Raw genomic sequence first — 27935 nt, forward strand, 5'->3', positions numbered from 1 at the left:
GACTCACTGCACTCGCTAAGCTCGAACAAAATTACTTCTTTCCCGGTCCTCTTGTGAATTACAAAGTCCGTGATTATCCGTTTCGTAAAATTTTATATTCGCCGTTATAAGCGCTAGTTGCTGTCAGTATTTCCGTGGTTTTGTTTTCAAACCTCGTGAGATAGTTTAGCTAACTTCCCAGTTTTTCTGGCTCGACTCTAGTCTAGCCACAAAACTTCTAATTGGCGGACCACAATCCTTTTCTAGATAACTGGCTGTACCGTAACAAGAGTTTAACTATAGCTTTATATTCCCGTAATAGAAAGGTCCGGTGTATTATTGCAATAGAAAGGACAAATTAGGGAATTAGTTCGCGAGTCAAAAATTATTTAGGAAGATGTGGCAGCGTGGAAAATTCACCCTTGTGGTGACAGCGATTCAAGTCATTTTAATTGTCATTTACGGTATTTATGTTCGATACGACACTGATGCTAAACCAGTACTTGGGACTGATCACGAGGAGTCTGTCAGTCCGGTACCAAAGGATCCAAAGGATAATTCCTTAGAATATTATTACTCAAGTGAGTGAAGTTTTAATCTCTGTAGTCTGTTTGTTGCGTAGCGTTACTCCAGTGCTTTCCTAAGTTTAATTTCGAAGCTGACTTTTTTCTATCTGGATTTCAGAGAGCTTAATTTTGAATAATTTATGTACTTGCCCTTGTCCTATACGATAATTTAAATGCTCAGTGGAAATATGTTTTATAGGTCACTAGACTACACCCTTTGAGACAGCGAGAGTAATTATTCGTAGGTCATTAACGACTTAAAACTACCACCACCCACGTGACTTAAACGTTTTTCAGTTGTATACATTACGTTAATTTTGCTTAAGAATCCTAATTACGATTATTTGACTCGAAATTAAATAGTTAAATCTAACGACATTGTAAATGTTTGGTGAAAATAATATTTTATAGCCTGTTTTAATTAAAGGTCGCTAGAAACGGCCAGAATAATTATTTTTAGACCAATAATAGACGCTTTTCAGTAATACAGGGTGATAGGATCGAAATACACGTTGGGTCTATGGGCCATTTTGTAGTCGAAAATTTTCTGTGACATTTTGCCCTAAGTGCTACCCTAAACAAGTGTGTTTTATGGATAACCCCTTATTTAATTTAGCACTGTCTTTCCGCTTCTTACCTAAATTTAAGGGGTCATCCGTAAAGCACTATATCCGTATCTTTTAAACGGTATTACAAATGGCAAATTCTCAAAGTCATCCACCCCTTCCAATTTCCGGAACACCCTGTATATTATGTCAGTTTTGTCTATTTACGATTATTTGACACGAAATTTGTTAAGTTTATCTGAAAACCTCACGACACACAGTAACATGTAACGAAACATAATTTGGGAAACAGTTTGTTACTCACTAGCCAAGAATTCGGATATTTTTTTAAATAATATATTGTGCAGGACCTAGTTTTTGTTAAAGAAAAACGGTTATTAGTAATAGCAGCTTCCTGCCTCTGAGTGTATTAAATTCTATAGGAATTTTACATGGGGTGACACTATACTCTCTTCCTCACTTTAGACTAGTTCCTCTATTCATTTAGGTTGGGGTGCCTCATTCTACGAGAAACAGACACTCTGAGGCTTTCCAAGGAGTAAGAGGGTTTAGAATCAAAGGGCTGTCGAGAGAGCGGGGGTGGTAATTGGGTCAGTTTACCCTTGACCCGTACCTTCAAGGGTGCCCGGGCCGCGTCTAGGGCTGCCTTAAATGGGGCTCGCCATTTCATCAATATTTCCCTGGGGACTAACACACTGATATAATCGAAGTTTGGGCAAATAATTCAGGGACTAAGACTAACGTTTTTTTGTTCCTGGTCCACATTCTTTAAAGTGTAGTACACTCGAGTCTCGAATGTCAGTTGGATGTTTTTCCTGATAAAAACAACACCGTTTAAGTTCTACCCTAAAAAATCGCGTGATAATGATAACATATTCTGAAACTTAAGCGTTGGCGTTCTTAACACAAAATATTTTATATGGGTGTTTATTCCTCTACCTTTTTTTTCGTTTTTATAATGGTATTAGCTCAAATTTTACGTTGAATGGAGAATGACAAGGCCAGACAAGCATGTTTTCATCAAATCCGACTAATAAAAGAACATCAGAATAATTAACAAAACTTACAAACTTTAATTTCATATAATTTACAATGTTTTAAAATCTGAAATGCTAAGCCTTTGACTCATTTTTAAGAAATCGGTCATATAGCAATTTTTAACCAATTAGGGACTGTGACCAAAGACCCCACCTCAGCTTTCAGCAGACAGGGCGCATTATCTAATGCCATAAGCCCACCATTTTTCAAGATTTGCGCGGATTCGAAAAATCTTTCTAAAAGCCCCTGCAAAACTAGTTTCAGTTTCCTAGATAAGTCGGTTTGGACCTTAATTTTCTTGTTACCGGATAATTCAGTAAATTAAGATTTGTTAATTACTTTCATGCCATTTTATTAGTTTAAATCGATTAAAGTGTATGCCTGATGTTTCATTATCCCTTTAAAGACAAGGATTATTTGCCTATCATTACTTAACACCCTCTACATCTTGATAATTGCTAGTCGGATATCAAATAACATATTTGGTTGCAAAGTTTGATTTCGGTTTTTACTCTTAGATTAGTGAATTGAAGATAAGCCTTGATAGATAAAATTCACATCCTGTTCTTCAACAACATTAATTAACTATGTAATTAATTTGATCTACTTCAGTGTTCCAAGATGTGAACGTTATGATCTTCATTGGCTTTGGGTTTTTGATGACATTCTTGAAAAAATACGGTTATGGCGCCGTTGGTCTTAACTTACTTCTGGCTTGTATCGCCGTACAATGGGCTATCATTATGCAAAACATTTGGCACATGGACGATGACGGCAAGATACCGATCAGCATCACGAAGTAAGTACTCGTTTAAGTACTTGAAACAAGCAGTTTTAAAGCAGAGTTGCCACAGCTAGTACCTTAAGAATCAGGAATATCTGGAAAGTTTGGGAATTAAACAATGGGTGTCAAATGTCAGGAATTTCACATTTCTTCGGTAACTTCTTTATACCAGCATGAAGTAATATATTTATAAGTTATCCTAAGCAGCAAAGGAACCCGGTTTTGCCCTTCAGAACACATTAGTTACTTTTCCTACCGCCATTTTAAAAGATGGCGGCATGTTCCACCTCAAAAGGCATAAAACACGTGACGTCTCTACATTATATATCAACCAGAATACCAAATTTATATTTAAGAAATCGGTTGAAACGTACATACTTCATTCCGTAAGGAAGGTGTAGGTTATATTTCTGGCTACCATTTTTTTCAAGATGGCCACCGATTTCCAAAATTATTTCTTAGTGTGTGCCAGTGAATTTTGAAATTAAAGTATATGTGGCAACCCTGTAAAATATAAAGTCTGTTCCAAGAATGATATAGATGAATCCATTATGTCTCAAATTCAATATCAGTCTGATTGGAGGAGATTTTGCTTCCGCAACAGTCTTAATATCCTACGGGGCATTATTGGGTAAAGTTAGTCCACTTCAACTGGTGGTCATGGCTGTAATTGAAATTACAATCTTCGCTTGTAACGAACATCTTGGAGTCGAGATATTGCAAGTACGTAAATCTTTCTCTGCGCGTAGAAGCGTCTCCCAAATGTACTCCTTGCATGTATATAAAATTCCAGGTGGCGGATGTCGGTGGTTCAATGTTTCTCCACACTTTCGGCGCATATTTTGGTCTGGCGGTGACCTTTGTCCTTTACCGTAAACATTTTGTGGATCATGATAAAGAAGGAGCTGTCTATCATTCTGATATATTTGCCATGATTGGTTTGTGTAAACATTAGTAACGTAATAACGACAAGTATAACACTTGACGTTGCTGTAATGTAATTTGTTAAGAAAACTAGAAACTGCGAAAGCTATTTGTTCCGCAGGGAACACTCCATTAACGTTTGAGTGTCATACATTTTGTCGTTTTGCTACTTATGCTTTGTGTTATATAGTTGCCATAATTACGCGAGGCATTTTTTATTTTCAATTACACCATTCATTATTATTAAGGTACTGTCTTTCTTTGGATGTTTTGGCCAAGTTTCAACGCCGCCATGGCCGAGGGTCAGTTCAGACACCGGGCCATCATCAATACTTACTTATCATTGGCTTGTTGTTGCGTTGTGACCTTTGCTCTCTCATCATTGGTCGACAACAGAAATAGAATCAATATGGTATATACATTTCATAGCTCTAGTCACAATTGGTTAATTTATGAGTTTGACCAAACCGCACCATGGTTGATATCAGTAACATTAGGGAAGGTTCATTAGAAGTGGTTGGTGGTTGAGTTCTTTCCAAGGTTGGGACGGAGCCTGTTAAGAACGTAATATTCTACGCCCGTAACATTTTAGTTTTATGATTAAACCCTGTAATTAAGCGTAGCTTTACTGACTTTGAAAGGCCTAAAAGGGTAAGTTTCTAAAATAAACCACGCAGGTGACCCCGGCCCCAAGCACAATATAGGCATACTGTCTACATAGTACCTTAAACATCCGAGCAACGCCGGGTATATAATGTCTTTCTTTATTATTCAAGACACGTCATACATTTGGGTCAAAATCAATTGAAGTTAGGCCTAAAATTAAGGTCAGGAAGTTATGACCAAGAACTGAAATTTCGATAAATCGATGTACGAGTTTTAGTTAAATAAAGCAGGTGCATGTTTACAACGGTTGTTTTACGCGAAACAGAAAAGGATATTGTCGTTATCAATGTAAAGGGTTCGTACGAATATGGAAAACGTGGAAGACCTCGACTTATTAGGGAAATTAGTTCAGACCAAAAAAAATTCATAATAATTTCTTTATTATTAGTGAAACTGCTAGACAAAAATTTTACACTAGCCATAACCGAATTTGAAGTACATGAAAATGGATGTTCTACTACAGATATATGCTTAGATACTCTGGTAAACCTGAAAATATCAGGGAAATGTCACATGAACCCTGTATCTATATAGGTAAAACAGGTAAATCGCTTTTCAATAAGGGAAGGGAGGGGTTAAGCGACGTATCCGGGGCCCTGACTCTCGTTAAAGCCATTTTTTGATAACGATACATTGATTCGGAATTTTTCTTCGAGTGATTCGTGCTCGAAACAACTTATCTACTCTCATCTGGTAACTATGGTAACCGTCCATGTAGTTACGCTTAAAAAATATATACAGCAATTCAATCCAAGGACTCGTATGAAATCTAAGAAAACGTATTACGCCTATATAGTGTTCAAAGTAACGCAAAACCATATTTCTATTCATTCGTTACTAGTCTTAGCTACTTAATCGTTCGATTTTGGGTATTCTAGGAGAGCGATAGCTCTCTTAGATAAGACCTCATACCGACTTTAATGTATAAGGATGGTTTTTTGATTGGTTATAACTTTTTTTGTATCGTATTAACTGCTTTGAAAAAATTCCACAGAACTACAATTCGGGCCCTCAATATGTGGTTAAAATTTCAAGAAGATCCACCCATTAGTTTATTGTATAAAAAATAAAGTTGCTAAGGGTGGTTTTCATTTCCATAAAATTAATCAGCCCTTTTGGTGAAAAAGTTAAATTTTCCCATAGAAATAACATGGAGTTTTTTTCAAATTTAGCCATTTTGTGGCCACCTTTTTGACATGAAATATTCGTTTGTTACGTTTGGGAACGGTTTGATATCAAAATTTAAACCTTTTTCTAGGACCATTTTTAAGGTTTTTGAGAAAAATTAATTTTAAGTATGTTTAATTTTAAATTTTAAAAACTACCCCAATCTGCGATATTTTAGCATTTATACACTGTTTTATTAGGAAATATCAGCGAGACCAATGTTGACATTTTTTAACGTATAGTTGCCTCATAATAATCCGATTGTTTCTTCTTAATGCCTTTTGGTTGGAATGGCCTATCGATAGTGAGATAAGACGGCTTTAATATTGCTGCAGTGACGTTGACGCGGCCGCTACAGCGACGCCATCAAAACACACGGGTCTAAATTGTCGCGGATATAGTCAAATTCAAACTAGCTTAATGGACATTTTAGCTTTACCCTGCTAATTATTCTGGATTACCAATAAAAGATAATTAAACTAGACTCCCAATTAAAGATAAATAAACTAGATTACGAATTTAAATAATTAAAGTAGTTTACCAATTAAACGTTCTTAAAATAAATTATCAATTAGAGTTAATTAAACTAGACTACCAATTAGAGGTTATTAAACTAGATTACGAATTAATGGTTACTAATTAAATTACGAATTAATGGTTACTAATTAAATTACGAATTAAGGGTTACTAATTAAATTACCAATTAAGGGTTACTAATCTAGATTATCAATTAAGGGTAGTTAATCTAGATTATCAATTAAGGGTAATTAATCTAGATTACCAATTAAGGGTAATTAATCTAGATTATCAATTAAGGGTAATTAATCTAGATTACCAATTAAGGGTAATTAATCTAGATTACCAATTAAGGGTAATTAATCTAGATTACCAATTAAGGGTAATTAATCTAGATTACCAATTAAGGGTAATTAATCTAGATTACCAATTAAGGGTAATTAATCTAGATTACCAATTAAGGGTAATTAATCTAGATTACCAATTAAGGGTAATTAAACTAGATTACCGACGACTGGTAATTAAACCAGATTACCGACGACTGGTAATTAATTCAGATTACCGACGAATGGTAATTAAACCAGATTACCGACGACTGGTAATTAAGCTAGATTACCGACGACTGGTAATTAAGCTAGATTACCGACGACTGGTAATTAAGCTACATTACCGACGAATGGTAATTAAGCTAGATTACCGACGACTGGTAATTAAGCTAGATTACCGACGGCTGGTAATTAAGGTAGATTACCGACGGCTGGTAATTAAGCTAGATTACCGACGGCTGGTAATTAAGCTAGATTACCGACGGCTGGTAATTAAGGTAGATTACCGACGGCTGGTAATTAAGCTAGATTACCGACGGCTGGTAATTAAGCTAGATTACCGACGGCTGGTAATTAAGCTACATTACCGACGACCGGTAATTAAGCTAGATTACCGACGACCGGTAATTAAGCTAGATTACCGACGACCGGTAATTAAGCTAGATTAACGACGACCGGTAATTAAGCTAGATTACCGACGACCGGTAATTAAGCTAGATTACCGACGACCGGTAATTAAGCTAGATTACCGACGACCGGTAATTAAGCTAGATTACCGACGACCGGTAATTAAGCTAGATTACCGACGACCGGTAATTAAGCTAGATTACCGACGACCGGTAATTAAGCTAGATTACCGACGACCGGTAATTAAGCTAGATTACCGACGACCGGTAATTAAGCTAGATTACCGACGACCGGTAATTAAGCTAGATTACCGACGACCGGTAATTAAGCTAGATTTTCGACGACCGGTAATTAAGTTAGATTACCGACGACCGGTAATTAAGCTAGATTAACGACGACCGGTAATTAAGCTATATTACCGAGGACTGGTAATTAAGCTAGATTACCGACGACTGGTAATTAAGCTAGATTACCGACGACCGGTAATTAAGCTAGATTACCGACGACCGGTAATTAAGCTAGATTACCGACGACCGGTAATTTAGCCGCATTACCGACGACTGGTAATTTAGTCGCATTACCGACGACTAGTAATTTAGCCGTATTACCGACGGCTGGTATTTAAGCTAGATTACCGATGGACGCGCAACGGCCTAGGACTTTTTCTCCCATATTTTCTAAAGAATTTTAATTAATATGAAGACTGAAGTGACAGATATTAATAAAATCTGTCATTGTAGACAAAGACTGGAAAGTGTAAAAGATAAGGTTTGAAAATGAACTGCCTGAAGTAACAGATATTAAAATTTTCACTTTTGAAGACATCATTATAAACATCAATTATTTTAAAAAATTCTTATCTTACTTTTTTTCACCAAAATTTCATTTTCCCAAAATATTTTTCAGCAATATTTACCAACTATTTTGTCCTCAATAGTAGTTGTCACCAAGAAGGGTTTAAGGGATACTAGCTTGGTACTGCTTTTACTTTCAACTAACATTTGATTCTAGGAGATTCAAATGCTTGGATATCTGAAAAGATTTCTCTTGAAGAGTTTAAATTTTTATATTTTAAAATTGAAAATATTGCGAAGCGGAAAATAATATAGGCCTTTTCTTTGTGATTTAGTTATTAGTGTCGAAAAGATCTGTAGATTGATCGTGATCTTTGAGGGCAACACAGCACGTTAATATTTAATACTTTGAAAGCTTTACAATTTAAGAATATGTTTTGTAAAGTTTTAATACGGTTTATATTTTGTAAGCTCTCAACGATTTTCTCACGTTATAGGGTCAATTTTCTACCAAATTTTAAATTTTTGATAAAAAATAAAATGTAAAGCCGTAGTATTTTTAAAATAACGCGCATGTTCCTTTTTAAAATACTTTCCCGAAGTAATTTTGGTGAAAAAAGTAAGATAAGAATTTTTTAAAATAATTGATGTTTATAATGATGTCTTCAAAAGTGAAAATTTTAATATTATCTTTAGATCCGCGAGTTTTGTGCGGGTTAGCTTATACAGGGTGTAACGGATCACTCTTATTTTGCCTCTGAAAAATAATCGGTATGATAAATGTAGGACCTGTGACACTGCCTTTGAGTAATGGGTTTGATTTCAAGAGTATACTACAGCGACATTGGACTCGAAACAAGTATTCGTTTATCCGTTCCACCCTGTATAGTATAGTTTGAAAGGAAAATCATTATTTTTGCTGGCTTATTTGTCATAATGATTTTGACATAAAATACTGTAGGTTCACGTGCAAAATGCGACCTTAGCTGGTGGAGTAGCTATTGGTACGACGGCTGATATGCTAACTAACCCTGTTGGGTATGTACGCCTACAAGTTTGGAGAGTTTAAGAAACTGATCGGTAAACGTGTACTTCAACACGTAACGCCCTGAATGTTTTTTTAAATTCGTTAAATAACTGAAAGCAAGGCAGTAAGAAGATCGTCGGTTTTTCGGTCAATTTCTTAAACTCTTTCTATTTCCTGTCAGGAATTAGGTCTGCAATTTTTGCAACTTTTTCAGTGCCATGATTATAGGAGCAATTGCAGGAACAGTATCAGTTGCTGGCTATCGTTACCTAACTGTAATTATTTTGTTGTTCGGGCTAAAAGACGGCAACCTAACCTTACCTAAACTTAACCTAAGCTAACATTACCTAAACTTAACCTAACCTAACCTAAACTAACCACGTACTATAAATACTTTGGGTTCAGGTTACCGTCATGTACACGTTGTACTGTATATAACAGTGTACAGGGTGAGAGTTATCAGACAAACACTTATTTTGAGTCGCTCTTTTGCCGACGGGAAAATTATTGGTATGCAAAATGTCAGACCAATGACAGAGTTGATTTGATCACACAGCGACATTTTACTCAAAATAAGTGTACTAAATCTTATCTGTTCCACTCTTTTTAATGCATATTTTTTACCTTGGAAGCCGTGGCTAGCTAGACGATTTCGTCTTCATGATACCTGCGGTGTTAATAACTTACACGGGATGCCAGGAATCATTGCTGGACTTGTTGGCGTTGTTATGGCCTTCAGGGCGTCGGTTGAGGATTACGGAAATAGGTTCAAATCATTTCCAGTATTTTTTTTTATCCGCTTTGCTTGCCATTTGGGGAAAGTTTAAAGTTGATTTATAGCTTCAAATCGTTTTTTTATTGAATCAAGAGAAATTATTCCGAAGAATTTATGAGAAATCTTTGTTTACAACGGAAAGTTTCTTAAGCGGAAAGAACGGAGCTGGTTAAAGAGAGAATGAAATAGCCGGACAACAATTTTATAATCTTAATTTAAAATTTTTCTAAAACCATCTTGGGGTTGGAACTCTAACCAATTAGCAACCGCGAATAAAGTGTCACGTGGTGTAGCTATCGCTAATTGCTTTCCAGAGTTTCTTTCATCGATTTATAATTTAAAAGTGAGCGTTAGGCTTAGCACGTTGCCACACTGAAAATATATTCAAAATTATCGGAAGCGTTTGGGTTGAAGTTTTTAATGATTACGATGTAATTTTATCAATATTGAGCACTTTCATTCTCAAAATTGCGGTTTTGCGCAGTAGAGTTGCCCAACTATTAATACTTAGAGGACGGCATCTCCATGTTCTATCTTCTTCCAGTTCAATATTCAGGAAGAATTTGAATGAATTCACGTCGTTCGTTCTCAAGCACTTAAAGATTAATCGCGAATAAATACGCACTTGCACACGCTTGTATTTGATTTTGATAATTGGTTATAAGACAAGAAAGGTTAATTACCTTATGCGCAGCTTGTACAAACTGTTCCCTGCTCGAGTGCCCGAATGGAATTCGACTGATTTATCAAATCTGCAAAAGATTTTTCCGGATATCGAGGCGGGAGAAGGCAGGTCAAGTACGAACCAAGCTGTGTATCAATTGATTGCTCTTGTCGTCACGTTCTTTGTCGCCATTGGTGGTGGACTTCTAACGGGTACGTCTAATTATGGATGTTATTTAAAGGGAGAGTGAAGTGAACAGAGAAACATTTTTCTTATGAATCAAAATCTATTACAGAATGGTTATATAATCATTTATTTCTTGAGAAATTTATTGTTATTGCAGGATTACTTCTAAAATTGCCATTCTTCGATCCACCGCAATTCGAGCAATTGTTTGATGACAAGGATTATTGGGAGGTACCTGAAGAAGAAGGGGAACACGTCAAACCTTATTTTGACAGAAAGGAAGATGACTCAAAGGTGTAAATATTTAAAAAAATGGTGTTGGTGACGGCAAGGTTTTATACCCGCTTCGTGAATTTTTAACCGAAATCGCTGGCTTGAAGTGACAATTCTTTGTGAACTCTGGTAACGGTGGTGGTGTTTAACATTTACTGCTATGGACAATCATTTTCTTATACCATAGGTTTATATTATAGTCTGGGTTCATATGAACATGGAAAAAGGGAAGAAGTTGAAAACTCTGAAATTTCAAGGGAAATCATTAATCAGAAATAATCTTTAAAACCTGTAAAGAATTATCAGAGACATTGATTTTTGCAAATTTCGTATGAACCCTGAATATGACGCGTCAACTGACAATTAATACGGGTCTAACATTGCACTAAGGCTAAAATTGCGTTTCAATAACAATGACGTCACAATTGTTCTTAGTCGGTAAACTCAATGCGGAACCATGCTTTTTTTAGACTTCGAACGATGCTTTTAGAATATGGACTACTTCTTCTACGTAATCTACTAACATTTCCATACGTGGCATTATACTAACAAAAACTGTGGGTGATCTACTTCCTCGAATCTGCGCTAAAGCTGTAATTTTAAAATTAATTATTATATAAGTTTTAAAATATTTTTTGCAGGAATACCAAATGTTACCACTATCTGTAAATGCAAGCGCACCATAAAATTTCGGTTTACGTCGTGTAATTTTGTCTATGTGGATGTTAGTTTTGGGCGGGGTAGTTCGGTAATAGACCATTCTATTAAATCCATAAGTGAAGCAAACGCTACAGGGGCAGGACCATCTTCATGAATTATATCCCTCGCTTCAAGAAGTACCGCTAGAGGCAGTGCAAGTTGTCTAGAGTGTAATTAACTCGGGCTCCATCTGTCGTTGCTTCTTGGCTCGAGGGAATTAACCTGAGAGGGCGACCTCCTTTCCTGTACGTTGATTTCGCTGCGAGTAATTATTCGAATGGTCTATAGCGCTTTCCGGACGAACTGAGTGAAACCAATAGCAAATGTAAATAACTGGGGTAGATAGAAGTATTCCTTATAGTGTCCTGTATGATATTTACGGCGCCAAGTCTTCTCACTTTCTATCTATAGCTTCTTTGGTCAACCAACCATTGCTCTACTTGAAATGAAAGTAAATTTTTCCACCAATCACAGAACGTGTAGTATTTTAGTGTAATAATTAAGTAGCCAAGTTTTTATCTGTATAACAACCTTTTATTTTAGTTCTTAATACGTTCACATATTTTTTTTATTTATTTCTACCTCGACTATATTCTGGACAACAATTATAACACGACGCCCCCGTTTTTTTTTTTTGGCTTCACTTAAGCCTAATTTGAAAGTTTTGAACATGATTTTCTTTCGGAATCATTACTTGTAGAAATGTCCCCGAACACGACAAGACGCTGTCGTTTCCCCCGTGAAATAAACCACTAATTATTTGTCACGAAATATATAGCAAATTATAATTCTATCACGTGTTTACAAAATAAACATTTTTTTTGTTTGTTTGTCTCAAGATACACACGTACCACTTTTACACTTAAACGAATGTAATTTTTGTTTTTTTTTTTGCAAATGTGGCCACGCCTTTAAAAACATATCATTTTTGACGCTTAAATATATATTTTAAGAAGTTAATAATTAACAACCGAAATAAGTTAGGAAAGGGGATTTCATTCACGGTCGTTCTTAGTCCATGAAACCACTGTCAAGGTAATAAGAGCGGGTTATCTGCCCTTTATTACAGGTACAGCGTATATGAGTGACTGTTCCCTCGAAAGGTGGTAACACTTTCGTGTTTGTTTGCTTGTTTGTAACTAACTTATTGGGGTTGATTATTAACTTATGGTATTAAATGGGGAGTTACGCACCATTGTAGCTATAATTAAAAAGCGCGAGAAACCATAATTTAGGTGAAGCGAATTAACTAATTATACGTTGGCTTTTTTTCTTACAAATTTTAATTAGTGGATTACGTTAAATAAGGCACTCGAAGTCACGTGATCTGATTGCAATTTTCAGAATTTTTGGAAGAAAATTGTTATGGGGGAAGAAATCCAAATTTGATCTTTTTTGACCTCAGGTGGGTGCTGGAGGTTAACCATATATATTTGCATAACAACAATTTTGTTGTGTTTTTGTACAAATTTTGACAAAATTAATTTTATGATCAGAGAAAATATAGTAAAATGAATAGAACGTTCTAGACGGGTTTTATGAGTTTTGGGATTGAACTTGCCTGCCGCCATCTTGAAAGAATAACTGCCAATTAGCATAGCTGAGTAACTTTTCAACAAATAAAATTATGGAAAGTGTCAAGAACAATGTGGGAAATTCAGGTAATATTCAATTGAAAAGTGTCAATCTTTGTAGGCTCTGATTTTCTATTCATCTTGCTATAAAATCTCTGATTGTTTATAACTTATTGGGGAATAAACGTGGACTTATGACATGACTTATTGAGGCAAGGGCGAGCTTAACATATGTGTAAATATATATAAGAAACACTTAAACTTGGCACTAGCGCATTCATTATTAATAATTTCCTATATCCTTTTTCATACAAACAAGCTTCCGAATTATATATAATTTGTTTTCTATATTATCTTTTGTCCATTGATATTCATATATATATATATGTTTTTGTTTAATATATATAAAGTATATTTATATATATATTTATATATAGGCTTTACGACTTTGTACATGTAGATCCAGAGATCTCGCTTTAACAGGTTAATTCTTTTTAGTAATTAATACCAGAAGTTCATAGGAAAAACTAATTGTTTTTGCAATGAAATAAGCGTATTTTCCCTTGAATCTAGAATAGGATGTTTTTAAAGGGGTTCGCAAACTTAGCATAGAAGAACTCAACAAAACTGCTTCAAATGAACCTCGCGCTGGTGTTACTGATTGATATCAAGCAAATGCAGGTATTAACAAATTGTTACTGTGCATAAAGAAAAAACGAACCATTTTCTCAAGTATGCAGTGTTTCTGATAAGTCTGCATCCATAAATTAAGGGGATGTTCTTTGGGTGCACGATTTTGAGTCGAAAATGTAACTTCTATCTCCATTTGGACCTCTATTTTCAAGTTAAGATTGGCTGGAGTATTTTACGGATGACCCCTGAAATTTAATCAAGAATATATGCTAATTAAATGTAAGGGGTCATCCCTAAAACACTCAAATCATAACTTGAAAACAGTGACCCGGACAACAAAATCGGTCATAGAAGTTACATCTTCGACTCAAAATCGAACACCCAAAGAACATACCCCTTAATTTATGACAGACGTATCAAAAACACCCTGTATATAAGATAAATATTATTTTTCTATAATCTTCTGGTATCTTTAATTAATTCTCGCGAAGACTTATGTAAAATTGAAAGGCCTAATTACTTGTTTTTTTTTAATAATCTTCTTGTCGAAACCTTTAGTTTTAGTTTAAAGGCAGTTCTACGCTAATATATTAATTAATTAATTAATAACATTATTATACTTTTTGCATCACCAAATCATCAAATTTGGTAATATTTTTTAACCCTTTTATGATGTCGAATTTTTCATATAACTTTGAAGATATTCAATATATATATATATAATTTCCACTCTTGACATTGAAAATGTTTCACGTCTTGCTATGGGATTACAATGACATTTTTTTTCTTTTGGAGTTTACTGGTCAAACTAACCAGGGTTAGGGGTTATTTTTGGGGGGTCAAACGTGATGACACTATACGGATGTATATGAATATAAACAAATATAAACACCATTTAGTGCAACATCTTTTGTTTTTCCAACTGTAAAAGTGTTTCCGAAAAACTGGAATAATAATTTTTGTACTTTAATCTTGTTTTTTTTTCATATATATATATAACACTCTAATGCATCGAAAGACCAACTTAAAATGCTTTTATATTTTATTTAACATCTTGACTATATAAAATTGCGAATGCAACACTGTCCGCCATTTTTCTACCTAATTTATAAGGGGGTTTTGAAGTATTTCGTAACGATGTTCCGGCAATAACAATTCCTCCAACATCAACAAAGACTACCCATCATTCTCAGCGTTTCAGTAAGGTCGTACGATTCAGTCGCCCTCTATGTCTTAAAAACATACGCTAGTTCACACACAACCTTTTGGTCATGGAAAGAAATTCCGCTAGGCGACAGCACTTGCCACGTCCCTACTGAATCGCGAGGTACTCTGGACGACATTCATTGCAACACATGGCATGCCAATATTGCTCCTCTAGCATACTTAACTTTCTACTTGGTAATATTCATACGCGAAGTTTCCCTAGTATACCGCTAGGAGGCAGTAAATATCTTTTTCCAACGCTCATCTTACTGCCTTACTTTCTGTTATTGCAATTTGCCATTGATACTACTTCTTGATGCGTTACGTAAACCTCGAATGACCCCTGACCTCTTATGGCAGTACGTACGTGTACATTCTCTGTGTTTTCCTTTTACATTAAAAATGGCGCGTAATTTTCCCGCCTTTATTTAAGGGTTAGGGCGTTATAAAAAATATCGGTCACAAATTGTCTTTCTAGTAACACTATAGTATATTTTCTTTTAATATTTTTTTGGTGCGGCCTTGTAGCTTTAACCTTTAAATTATTTTAAACATAGTTTACTTGAAAAGCGAAAACCACGTATATTTTAACGGTTAACGAGTTTTGCTTTTCAAGACCTTGATACGCGATATATAGGCCTATGTATATATATTTGTTTTGCACAATAACGCTAAGGCTGTTACATTTTACAAACTTTTCTCAAACAATATATGTACATTCACAATATATTTTTTTTTGGCAATTGTTTTTTCTTTTGGTTTAATTGTGTTTTGAATATTGCCAATTCACTAACATTAAACTCTTCCTTATTGCAAACTATGCAATTATTACATATAGACATTGATGCGGGACCTATCAAAGAGCAGTTTGCTATACGCGTGTTTATCTATCGCCATAGCTTAATTTAATTTATCAAGTTCTACAAAGTGCTCTTGAAAAAAAAATTAGGAATTTCGACCATTTTTTTATAAAGAACTTGGGTTTTTTTAACTTATGATTGTCAAAGTGAATTTTAAATAATATACATAAGTACCGTGTTTCTATAAGTATGACACTAATTGTGGGGAATACGGATGGCTCTATAAATTGACAAGAAGTCTAAAGGGGATCAGCAAACGAATAATTGTTTTTGCTTTCCATGGATCAGCTCTCCTCTCTGAGAACTGAAATAGTTTAAAAATTTAGTGTCACGTCACCCAAACTCAACTATGATCTACTCTCACAGTGTCAAACTTATAGCGAAACGTTTATTATAAACTTATAATGGAAATTAATGATCAGTTTATCTTTGTCATTTTTTAAATAAAATAGGTTTGGGTAATGCGTAAAAGAAAGATTTTTTTTGTTTTCAATCTTTGTCCGTTTCCTGTTCGTGTTGGTCCTCGGAGTCCTGAGTTTCATTAAAGTCGGGCGCATCCTCGAGGACTCTTAAGCGACTTCCGTTTTGGCATTGATCCAGATAACAAGCGTGGATTCGATATATCCCCGTGTCCGCTTGGTACAACAACGTCTCTAATATACGTTCGTTACTAATTGTTTTGGACGGCAAAACTACCTACAAAAAATTGAGGAATTTTTTTCTTCAAAAAACTCCTTGACCTTTGAAACCGCGAATTTAATGTCATTGCGCAGAAAGAAAGGAAAGTTCTCTACTAGGATCTTAAGCTACGTGTTGTGTAACGTGATCACGAGGCTACTTAATCATCTGGACACAGGGGACAGATTCAAACAACACTTGTAAGTCTTAAAACTATTATTTTAATTACGTTTCACAGTAAATAGTTCTGGTGGGTTATTTTTGTTTTAAACCTGATCGGGCCTAGGATTTATTTTAACCGGTTAGGGCCTTGGCTATGTTTTAAACCGGTTATGGCCTTTGCCTTTTTTCTGACAACGGTTGTATATCTGAAGAATATACGAACCTTTATGAGATCTTGAGGCGGTATCTTGTAAAGTTTTAGATCTCGGGAAAGTCTATTCATGGTGGGACTTAGGTTCTTCATTTCTATTACGAAAAAGCAAAGATTTTAGTCGGTGATTAATTAACATGCACAGACAGGGTCATGGAATTTCAATCTGGAAATTTTGTAGCAACACGGACAGAGTTCTTTGCAAAGAGTATATTATTAACCTGGATCCGAAGTTTCTTTGCATTTCTTTTGGGCCCATTTGAGCATAACTTGAAATTTGTACAGCTCGGTGATATTGAGCTCGCGGCCAATGATCATTTGAAAAACGGACTCAGATAGGGTGTAGTAATCGGTGTTGTTGAAGAACTGCTTAGGGTGCAGGTCAATATATTGCATGATAGTGTTAACTAGTTCCGAGGCGGACGTATAACGCCAGTAGTAGTTTTCCAAAGTGTTTAACATCGGACAAACCTGCGTAGATCATGGAGAAGAATTCTCGACCATTGCACTCCTTGTAAGGTCATTTAAAGAACAACGAGATTCTTACTTTAGAAATGCTGAGGTACTGTTTAGCGTGATGAAAGCACGCTTGCAATAGTTCGGGAAGATCGAAATGTTCAGCGGCGCAGATTAGACTAGGGACAGTTTCGCAACTAATTGGGCAACATCCGCAGTGTAAATACTCTATGATCAGCTGGAATGTGTCGCTGTCAAATTCTATAATGTTGAACTGATAGCGATAAAACGTCAGTTAAATTTAAGCTTCACCGTTAACAGGGTCAAGTATAAGTGGCGTAATAACAATAAGTATGACACTCCCGTTGCCGTAATGCTAAACCTTTTAGTGTCTACTTATTGTTGTGACGGTACTTAAGCACTCCTTTACGCTCTGATCTTGTTTCGCCCTGTTATACTTACTTCGGTTTGGCACAATTTATTCTTGTCAATTTTTTGTACATCCGCGCAGACGCTGAGGGTCAGTGTTCCGTGAGCGCTATCCAAACTGGCCTTTTCTTTCTCGGCTTTTTCTTTACCTACGACAAACCCACGGAACCCGAGACAAATATAGTTAGCCTTTACCTCAAGGCTTGAAATTTCGAAATAAAGTGTCTGCTCGCCTAAGGCCCATTACATAATCCCTCGCGCCTGATAAGGGTTTGATTTTTCTAAATATGCCAATGGCGAGCTGGCGACCACAAATTTCGAGACCTTTTTTATTATTGAATTTACAGTAGATAAAAGGGTTGCCACAGTACTTGGAAAACTGGGAAAAATCAGGGAATATGGAAGTAGGTGTGAAATGTCATTAAACATCAAGAAATTAAGGTTTCCCTAATTTTCTTTAAGTGTTACCAGCTTGAACTAATGTATTTATGAGTTTATGGTACCAGTCAAAACTATAGAATATTAGTTTTTATGGTTAGGAGAAGTTGGGAAAAAAATCAGGGAACTTTTGTTATCAATAATCTGTGGCAACCCTTATTATTAAGTTTAAACCATTTAGTTAAAAACGACACCTAAACGATATAATTTAACATTTAATGTTTTTTCATAAGAATCTTCAATGTGAAATAGTGTTATTAGTGTCGAGATATTCAAGTCATGCACTTTGTGCAATCTTGATTCTCTTCTAGTAATACGGTGCGTTAGACTTAAAGGAAACTTTTCTCTGTTTTATTCAAAAGAGTGTATAAAATTGTGAATATTTCAAATTGGAACATGTGCTCTTTCGAATATAAACGAAAAATATTGCTTTAGAATTTTAATTTAACCCCGTTTTGTGCATTGTGCGTCAGATCATGCGCCAAATGGTGCTTATTTGTATATTTAACACAATTGCAAATATGATGATATAGTTTTACAACCTTTTCGCGAAAAGTATAGGACTTCTGACTCGTGAAAGAGGTGACTAGTGAAATTGAAACACCACTTACAATTAAACTCACTCTGCCAACGTTTAATTTTATCCTTTGGGTCGGAGTAGTAGTCGCTGTCGCGTCGCTTATTGCTGCCCCAACCAGCCCAATTACCCAATCGGGAAAATGCCCGAAAGACAATTGGACTTGAAGGCTGACTGCGGTTGGGTAACCTATCGTTCATGTCAGGCACCTAAGGGATTTTTATCAATTTAACGAAGTTGTAATTTCGAAGCCTGAACTTGGCCTATTTGAAAGGATATTGCGTTGGTTTTACCTGCAGGAAATTGCTGGTCTTTCGAACGTTAACTTTAGGTACTTCCATGGTAGTACATGTTGTTGACGTTGTTGGGAGTTGACTCATCTGGAGACCCGTACTCGAGAAACCGTAAAGCATTTCCAAAAAGACCCTTAATTAGGGACATGCAGTTATTCCGCGTAAATATGAAGCGGGTACTTACCTACTCCTAACACCTAAAATAGCTCGAACGGCGTATATTTTAGCTTTCTTCTTTCCTGTTTTCACACAAACATTTAGTGCTTTTAGCAATAGATTTTTAGCATACATTTATGTTTTATTCGATAGAGCATATAATTTCATAAAGTTGCTTGTTTGTTTATTTGGATGTTTGTTCCGTATCCGAATTTTCATTATTTTATATGCTCTTTCGAAAACCATTTTAAAAACTTAGCGAGGATCTAAGGACTGTTGATTTGTTCTGACCCTGTCCGACATTGAAGACAATGTCGCAAAGGTGAGGCGCCGAGTTAAAGCTCTTCATAAAGTCCTTTGAAAGTTGCTCGTAACCCTCGAAAGTATCTCTGACACTGTCCAAAAGTGGACTAGATGGTCTCATATGGCCGATTGGTCTCCAAGACCCTCGTCTGTAATTGTACATCATTCGGATAACCTCAAATACATATTTTTATCTTTACCCACCTGTAAGGCTTAGGCATTTGTCCGGTTTCTATGTAGTTCTGAAGATTCGTAACGATATCTTCCAGCAATTGACTTCGAGTTCGATCCTAGAAAGAAATTCGAACAATTCCGAGCGGGACTTGTAAATCAAACTATTATAGACTCAATTTTCGGATAGTTCTTAATTTCTTTGAGCAGGGTATTATATTCAGCAAATATTACTTACCTGCATTCTTGCAAATTTAGGAGCGGAATAACTGGCTCTTTCACCGTTGACGATCTTTGTCAATAGCCAATCTCGAAAGCAAGCGTCCTTAGAATTAAGAACTTAATACAATAACCTTTGACCCACCCTCCCCGTTTAAGTGATTACTTTTCTAAATCTGGAGCGATGCCATAAGTAAGGTTTGAAGGCACTAACTTCGTCTCTTGTGACTACTGAGACCTGTCAAAAAGTTAGCTTAGTGCGCGGAATGTAATGAATAACGCGTTGAGGTTCAGTAGGTTTCTGAACATTTTCATTTGGCTGCCGTTTTGTTTGTTTTAACTTAGGGTAGGGACTGTACCTGATACGTGGTCGGTTTGGTTCGACGCGTGGGACTTGTTCGGACTACGATGAAGGTGTGTAAAAAATGCGACTTGATAGATGCCGGCGAGAAGTTTGTGTTGTCCGCCTCTAAGAACACGACGCAAACGATGTCGTTTCCGATGTGTCTCTTTCTTTGTAACTGAATCGTAACAGTGCACGTTAGAGGATGGTAACGAATCACTTTGATCGCCTCACCTTTTGAGTATCATTCTCTTCATTGGGCAAAAGCGTCGAGACGTGAAACATGATCTCGATACCACTCCAACACGTGTAAACCGATTCAACCCCCGTCAGATCGTGAACGGTGTCTAATCCGCCCTTGTACTTATCGAATCCTTTTGTAGGATGTATTACAATATGAATCATTTTGTACCTTTGCTATTTAATCGGTTATACCAAGGACCGATAGAAATAACAGGAATAATACGTTGCCTCTAAGACAACGAAGACATCATTTATTACCTCGCGGGCAAACCTAATTAAATTTAGCAAGTTTGCACTACGAAATTTATCGTGAAAAAGAAACAATATTACAAAGCCCCGAATTTCTCAACAGCCGAACTACTTTCGTCAGTAAAAGGAAAGGATAACGTTTTATTAAAGTAGATCGCTGATTGGTCCCTACTGTTCTTTCATTCACCTCTGCCCCAATTCATCATTTTCTGTTATTTCTATTTGATTATACCTTTGAGGAAAATTCGATCTCCCAAAACCATTAGAAATTCGTCAAATAGATGGCTGTGTTGGCAGTTTCCTAAAATTTGCTCCTCGGTCGATTGACCTTCTTTAACATAAACCACACCGACTTTTAACTCTGATTTTATGAAAACCTGTTTATGAAACGTTTGGATTAGCGTTCGGAGATGAATTGCTTAGGAGAAAATTGACCTGATCTAGCTTGAGAAGTTCATCCGGGGTAGAAGGTAATTGTCCCAAAAGTGGAGGAGGTTTTAATTGGGCCTCATTGGAAAGAGCTCTGACCACGGCTTCCCGGTCGTAACGGTTGGCACAAATACTCGAGGACGGCACCAATCCACGAAGACTGTAGCTGACGGTTCGCAGGAAAACTCTGAAAAACGCCGTCGGCCTACAATCCATTTGAAAAAACACTTCTTCATCTCCCAACCAAACCAAAAACAAATTATCCCTTAGGGATTTCCATTTGCAAGTTTTGGCTAAGATCCTCCAAGAAATCCTTGAATTTTTTTGCCTTATTTTTTCCTAGTTCTTTGAATTCATTAATAATAATATAAAGGGTAGACTGTATAGTTTTAAAAGGGGAAAAATTATTAATCCATTGAAAGACTTAAAAGAATTTTTCTGTAAAATCAATAAGGGTTTTAAAGTAATCCCGATAATGGTTTTAAAAATTCAACGTTTTCTCGAGATAGCGTGAATGCTTGGAGTCGAGTTAAGCGAAGCGGTCCAGCGTATGACGGAGGTCGTAGGTCGTAGGGAAATAATGGAGGTGCGTTTTATAGCCAACAGCCCCGGACGTACTCGTTAAATCTACGGTATAAGCGGGATATGAGACAATAGTGAATGTGTATCAAGGGTTACTAAAAGGCTAGTTGCTCAGAGTTCTGAAGCGGATTAGTAGCTATGTCAAGAAAGGAATTAGGCGTGGCCATAAATGCCAACCTGAACTGATCCCGACTGTTGACGTTCTCTTGTTTGATGCTGAGTAAAACGGGTCCCAAGGCTTCGTCGTTGCAAAAGTAGTTCCAATGCTCCGTACCGTAAAAATACTTTCCGTAGGTGTCGTCCTCGAAGTTGGTCAACTCGTGGTCGTAACGGACGTTGTTGCTGTCGTTCTCGGCGTTATCTTTCCCGTTTCCGCTGCATTCGATCCAGTAACCGGGCGTGACTTTACAAAAATGAGGGAAACGTTCGCACGAACTTCCGGGGCACGCTTGGATGGGAACCGGGAATTGCAGGGTGGTGGAGGATTTTCTTCGGGCCTCGGCGCAACCCAAACTGCTGATTTTAAATTCGCGAAGTTTTTGCATGAACTCTTCGCCGCTGCTGTTACCCGTAACGTCGGCGTAATGGAGTCCGCAATACACTTTGTTCTGATACAAGCGCGTTTGATTGAATTTCGAACCCGACAGACGCGTTTTGCAAGTCTCGCACACCAAACAGTCGTCGTGATAGGGACAACCCACCATACTTTCTTCCGCAGTTTCGACGGTAATGTCCAACGTCTGCCCTCCTCCTTCGCCGCCAGCGGCTTCGTACTCCGAGTATTCTCTCCTTTTGCCATCCTTGAAAATTACGAAGACGTTATTGACATTTTCTGTTACTTCCGCTTGCCTTTGACTATACTTACTTCATCTTCGGGTTCGTAGTCTTCGGCGCTGCTTTCGTCTTCGTCATCTTCTTCGGGTTGGTCGTCGAAACGTTTTGGTTGTCCGAAAGGCGGGTAGTCGTCGTATTCGTCATCTTGGCTGACCGGATTTACCCAGACACTCCAGTTTTGGTGGCTGAGGATCGGTAGCTTGCAAAGAAAGCACAATGACGACATTGATTTGGCAAACGCGCATTCATAGCCTTTGGATTGTATCACCCTTTTATTGTGTCGTAACAACCCTGTCGGGTCTTTCCTTTTGACTCGCGAGACTCAAGCGATTCCTGCCCCTGCACTCTCCCGCACTCGAGCGAACCTCCTCTTGCCAATTCCCTGGACACCCTGAGGATACCTATGGCAATTCGAAAGAAGGACAGCCATTTAACTCTTTAAAGAAATATAAACTTTAAAGGTCATTCGCTACAGTGTTTCACTCGTATGGGGGTTAAAGGGAGGATGAAATGGCAGCGCAGTATTCCTCGCTTAAATGCTAATTATTTTGTAATAAGAGGTCGTTTATTTTTTATAAATATTTTTCCTTTTATATTTAGAAAAAGGCCGTTCTTTTAAAGATAATGTTATATTACCTAAACTTTTCATTTAAAAAATGGATGTCCGGACATTTTATAGTCCCTTTAAGGACAGGGAAGAGATTAGCGAAAGTAGAACTACATTACATCAAACCGGAAGTTAATCAAATGTGAGGTACAACCCAGGCTTTACTCGACAACCCCCCTCTATCAGTACCTTTATCAAATCGTTCAGAGTATCGCGTCTCTTACTTCGAATTATATCTTTCTGATAAAAGTAACGAAAGTATTTATAGCCAATCCAATCTAGCCGGTGCTGACTACTTTTGGAGTCGGGTATAGAAAGTAAAAAGTTCGCTAATTAGTCGACGTTCAGACTGGATGGAACCTTAAAAATCGATACAATTTTCTAATTACCGGGACCCTTCATCTTATTTGAGACATTCGGTTAAGGTATAGAATTTCTCATTGAAAAATACAGGGGCCAAACAATCGTAGATTGATTTATTAAATCACACGAAGAAAACGAGACGGCCATTTTGAAAGATGGCAGAGGTCATTTCCAATCCCCAAAAATCATAAATCCCCTTCTTTTGAACCCGTTCTTACAAAACCATTACACTAAATATTAATGATGGTCTGCTGAAATGGCCCCACAATTTTTCAAGATGAAAAGCCTTTCTCGTTTTGTAACCTGCCTGTAAACATTTCATTTTCCTAGGTAAAGCGATTTGGACTGGGCGTTGATTATCAGTCAGTCAGGACTTTCACTTATAGAGAGATCCTTTGATAAACGCGCCCAAAAACACTTACGCGGCCTAAATTGTTTTAGTTCTAGGATTAAGCAACGTGCTAACCATAAGTATGACACGTTCCATTTCTCGCAGTACTACATTTCATTAGGAAAGTGCGTGTTTATGATAAATAAATGTTATTGATGGATATTTTGCGTGAAAACGGGACATGGGTTAACTCTCTGCCTCACCAGGGGTAGCTTAGACGAAGTTTCTGACAAACAACAAGTTTTGTTGTAGTAAATATTGTTCCGCTTGAAAACACTCCCATTAAAGGCTCTTATTGAGTGTCATACTCATTGTTGTAACTTTACTTACGCTTGTAGCTTTTCGCGTGCAAGTTTTCTATTTGTTGGTCTTCGTCGTCGTCTCTATTCTGGGAAACTAATTTAGGTTCCATAGGCTTTGGGGTCGGGGGTCCCCCTTGAATGGCGCGAAAAAAGAGAGACCGCAGACACGGCAAAATCACATATATTCTCTAAAGGCGCTAGAAAATAATAAAAGGGCAAAAAAGGGCGCGAACGCCACGCGACACTGCATGGCGTAAGAGTGTCGCGACTTGTCTTCAACGACAACGCCTCCTTTGTCTCTCTCTCTCTAAACCTTTGCTCTTATATTAAACATCTAATTCTAGATGGTGCGCGACTAGGACATACCTCTCTCTATTAACCAGAGAGAATTATGGCTAGAGGAATGTGATGTGATACCTCATAATGAAGTAATTTGTCCTGAGAAGGTGACTTCCGTTAGAATGAGCTTGGAGTAGATTTGTATAAACTCATTATACACGTGCTTCTAAAATGCCATTCAGGTAATCTCACCACATGGGTTGATCTTATTTAGGCTACACTACTCCTCGCGATATCATTCTCTCTGTATTAACTCTTGGGGATTCTGGCACCGTCGCCCGCCGGAAATAGAAAAGCCTAGTAAAATGAAGGGAGTGACGTCATTATAAAGCTTGCCCCCAATGTTATTATAGTAACTGAAAAGCTAGGAGGCAAGAGTGGGGGAGTACAAAACTGTCCTTTCATCACCTGCTCCAATGGTGGAACCAATCGGGGAGCTTTTCAGTAATCATCTATGGTATACGCCCTCGTGCGGCACCGCCACTCTTTTCCAATTTCATTTCCAACGTTTCAATCTCTTTATAACTTTGTCAAGTTTACACAGCGCCTAGCTTTCCCCCCCCCCCATTCAAAAACCGACTGTAATTTGATTTTTCAACAAGTTGTTATGACAGATTAGACTCCGTCCAACATCGGCTCTTCTTACTAAATTCCAATACTACTTTAATCCCAGTGCTCCTATAATTCATATAAAATTTTATTTTCACCTTTAATTTTATGAAATCCTATATACTTTTAAATGTCTAACTTTTCAAAATAATTCTGAGCATTGTTCAATTGCAAAATAATCGTCGGACATGTCTGTCGTTTGCCTTTTCTATAGGTACAAAGGCAACTTGACAACTGCCTGCTCTCAAAGTCCCTTCCCTTCAATAGATTTTTCAGAAGAAAATGAGCTTATTCCATAGTTCAAACCATTATCTTCTTATATATATTTGAGGAAATGGTTTGTTTGTATTTTGTTCTTAATCCACAGGATTATCAGTAACACTAGAAGACTGTTTTAAAAGCGGTTGGTTAAGGGTTCACCTCAAGGTTGGGACAGAGGTGAATCCTTGGCTATAAACCTGTTAATAATTAGCATCCTATTCTAGACTCATAACATTTTAGCTTTATAACTAACCCCAAATTAAGCATCGTTCGATTGAACTTGGAAGTTACAACTCAAAAAACGTTTCGTTTGTAACAAAAGTCTGTTCTAAAGTCCTTTAGAACAGCCTCGCAAATATTAAGCCGGGTAAGTTAACCGGGGATTTATAATATGAACTAGGGTAATCAATTTATTTTTCTATTTCAAATTAGTTTTATTTTAAGCTATCGCGTGATCAATTTTTGCGTGGAGCTTTTTTCTCTTTTCGTTTACTCTATCCTGACTTGAAGAAATAAAGAAAGAAAAAACGCGGGTAATATTTATTTTTCGCGCGCTATACTCCCACGCGAGCCACGCGCGTTTTTGACTCTCTGGGGAATCTTAAAACGTTTCCGAGCTTATTGCTTTCATAAGTGATTTAGTTTGCCTTTCGTTTTTCGAGCTAGTAACATCAGGGAGCAGTTGGAAAGGAGAAGAATTGTACGCCCTTTTTAGAGTGACAACAGTACATCTTAACTCCCACAACGGAAGAAAAGGGGTAAAAACTTGATTAAAGCTTATTACTCGGTAAGAGGCATTAAAGGTCACACAGAGTCGCACTACGACCAAGGGAAAGAAAACGTCCGTAAAAACAAACTAAGCTTGTATTTTTTTTTTATAAAAACCGCCATATAGAACTCTAGCCAATTAGTGACCGCGAAATTAAAAGCGCTATATCAGCTGATACCGGCAAGTGGTGTTGAAGTCGGTAATTGGTTAGAGTTTCTTATAGCATTATAAATCAAAAATTGTCTTTAGGCTTAGCACGCCAACTTTTGAAACTTTAAATGGTATTTTATCAGTATAAAAAATTATTGTCTCGCCATTTCATTATCCCTTAATTCAATTTAAGTCGGTCTAAGCTGCTCAGCCATAAGTGTCGGTTCAGGACGGTTACAAAATTGTTTCTTTTTTTTTCGACCCAGATGAATTCAACCAAGGCCCAACCATTATGGCTTGTAACACTTGTTGAATTTCTTGCATCGACTTCTTTTATCGTCTCATCCTTTGAAATGAATTCTTCTTTTGTACCGTACCTCGAATTTTCGATCTGAACCGTTACCATACGCTTTTGTGTAAGCTCTAGTCAATTTATAGAAGAAAAAAGAAACGCTCTTTTCTTCTGTTAAATCTTTGTCTATGATGTGATGAGATAAGAAAAAAAAATCTTATCCTAAGCCTTAGCAAGTTTGAATTTAGTCCTCTGTAAGGTAGTTATTTTTATACTTATACTATACGAACAATGTTAATGTTAGCCCACTCATTATGAAAGAAAACCCACGTTAAATCTATTTGTAATCAAATGGAGCAGATTCGGATAACACACGTGCGATATCAGCTCGCGCTTACTCGTTAATCAAATGTTTCCGTAGTTTAACGCGCGATATTACTATGTCGAAAAAGTCCATTGAGAAAGGTCAACACGTTGCTTTGCCCCTGAACGTTGCTGTTAGGCAGAAACAACATTTCTACAGGGGTCATAGGATTAACAGGGACAGAATTCACCCTACAGGATTTCTTTCCCTCATTGCGAGGTTTGGTATCGAATAAAATGCACCAAGGTAGTTTTTGTAGAATTCATATAATCGCGAAATTAGCATGCATCGTGAATAGAGTAAATACTCACAGGTACAAGATGCAAAGTCAAAAAATTGCAACTTCCCAGCTGCAGCAGCCGGCAGTGATGGGGAAAAATTATACCGAGAGGCCTTTCGTGGTGATGGACTTTTCCGATTGTCATTTTAGTTTATTTTGCCAAAGACCCGATGATGAGCCAGACCATCGATATTGATAATGGTACACACGAGCGAGGAAGGGTTGTAGTAGAGGGTGTAACCACCGACGGTCACCGAGAGCGATGATTCCAAATGAAAAACTTAACCTAGCCACAATAGCTATCGAGACTTTTAAAGTTCCGTTACGGTGCGGGGAAAGATTGGGAGAGTTTCGATCGCGCTTTTCCCGGTTGATTTCTAGGGTCCCCGTGACCGACTCCGATAGGAATCCGGGCGGGTTGGGCCTTGGCCCTCGCGGGTAAGAAAGAGAATGAGGGACTGGGAAGACTTTACCGTAGAAGAGTGTGCCAAGCCAACGATAGAAGCGAACTAACGGTCGGGGGAAATGCGTTGCTCGCTCGCCTCCTTGCAACCGTAGAGATGAAAGAGGCTAGAATCGAAGGGA

General features: G+C 37.1%; 2 protein-coding genes across 5 annotated transcripts; one reads left to right on the forward strand and one right to left on the reverse strand.

Annotated features, from left to right (window-relative positions):
* The first annotated feature begins 130 nt into the window (after nt 1–130).
* Rh50 (Rhesus blood group-associated glycoprotein Rh50) lies at nt 131–12401 on the forward strand. 4 transcript variants are annotated; one of them, XM_089839790.1, is made up of 11 exons: nt 131–560; nt 2762–2948; nt 3506–3656; nt 3727–3871; nt 4106–4269; nt 8915–8991; nt 9195–9255; nt 9613–9746; nt 10450–10631; nt 10763–10899; nt 11349–12401. In XM_089839790.1, exons 1-11 carry the CDS (start codon nt 377–379, stop codon nt 11391–11393), a joined length of 1467 nt encoding a protein of 488 aa, XP_089695916.1. In that variant the 5' UTR covers nt 131–376; the 3' UTR covers nt 11394–12401. The 4 variants fall into 4 exon arrangements, 2 of the variants coding, with proteins under 2 accessions (XP_089695916.1, XP_089695917.1); XM_089839791.1 differs by having other exon boundaries at nt 11520–12401; XR_016366964.1 differs by having other exon boundaries at nt 135–560; nt 10763–11007; nt 11066–12401.
* Nucleotides 12090–27935, reverse strand: LOC149673977 (uncharacterized). The gene is made up of 19 exons (XM_089839777.1): nt 27382–27935; nt 22655–23024; nt 21967–22589; nt 21214–21394; nt 21011–21155; nt 20521–20660; nt 20303–20464; nt 20110–20181; nt 19963–20049; nt 19758–19843; nt 19542–19702; nt 19279–19333; nt 19095–19227; nt 18836–19010; nt 17820–17935; nt 17449–17631; nt 17123–17372; nt 16914–16996; nt 12090–16546 (listed from the first exon to the last, which is right to left on the reverse strand). The coding sequence occupies exons 2-19, from the start codon at nt 22847–22849 to the stop codon at nt 16340–16342; spliced, it is 3054 nt and encodes a 1017-aa protein (XP_089695903.1). The 5' UTR covers nt 22850–23024; nt 27382–27935; the 3' UTR covers nt 12090–16339.

Source organism: Phalangium opilio, unplaced genomic scaffold, assembly GCF_054372755.1.
Source record: "Phalangium opilio isolate 3A_F unplaced genomic scaffold, DU_Popi_V2 ptg000048l_1, whole genome shotgun sequence".
In the NCBI taxonomy this organism is placed as follows: Eukaryota; Metazoa; Arthropoda; class Arachnida; order Opiliones; family Phalangiidae; genus Phalangium; species Phalangium opilio.

Excerpts from the sequence above, each read along its gene's own strand:
- Rh50 (XM_089839790.1), top strand. The coding sequence starts at position 377 with ATGTGGCAGCGTGGAAAATTCACCCTTGTGGTGACAGCGATTCAAGTC. Across the intron at positions 3,872-4,105 it reads TGATATATTTGCCATGATTG|GTACTGTCTTTCTTTGGATG; the intron begins GTTTGTGTAAAC and ends ATTATTATTAAG. Across the intron at positions 10,900-11,348 it reads GAAAGGAAGATGACTCAAAG|ACTTCGAACGATGCTTTTAG; the intron begins GTGTAAATATTT and ends TGCTTTTTTTAG.
- LOC149673977 (XM_089839777.1), bottom strand. The coding sequence starts at position 22,849 with ATGTCGTCATTGTGCTTTCTTTGCAAGCTACCGATCCTCAGCCACCAA. Across the intron at positions 22,590-22,654 it reads ACTACGAACCCGAAGATGAA|GATGGCAAAAGGAGAGAATA; the intron begins GTAAGTATAGTC and ends GTAATTTTCAAG. Across the intron at positions 19,703-19,757 it reads CAAATGCCTAAGCCTTACAG|ACGAGGGTCTTGGAGACCAA; the intron begins GTGGGTAAAGAT and ends GTACAATTACAG.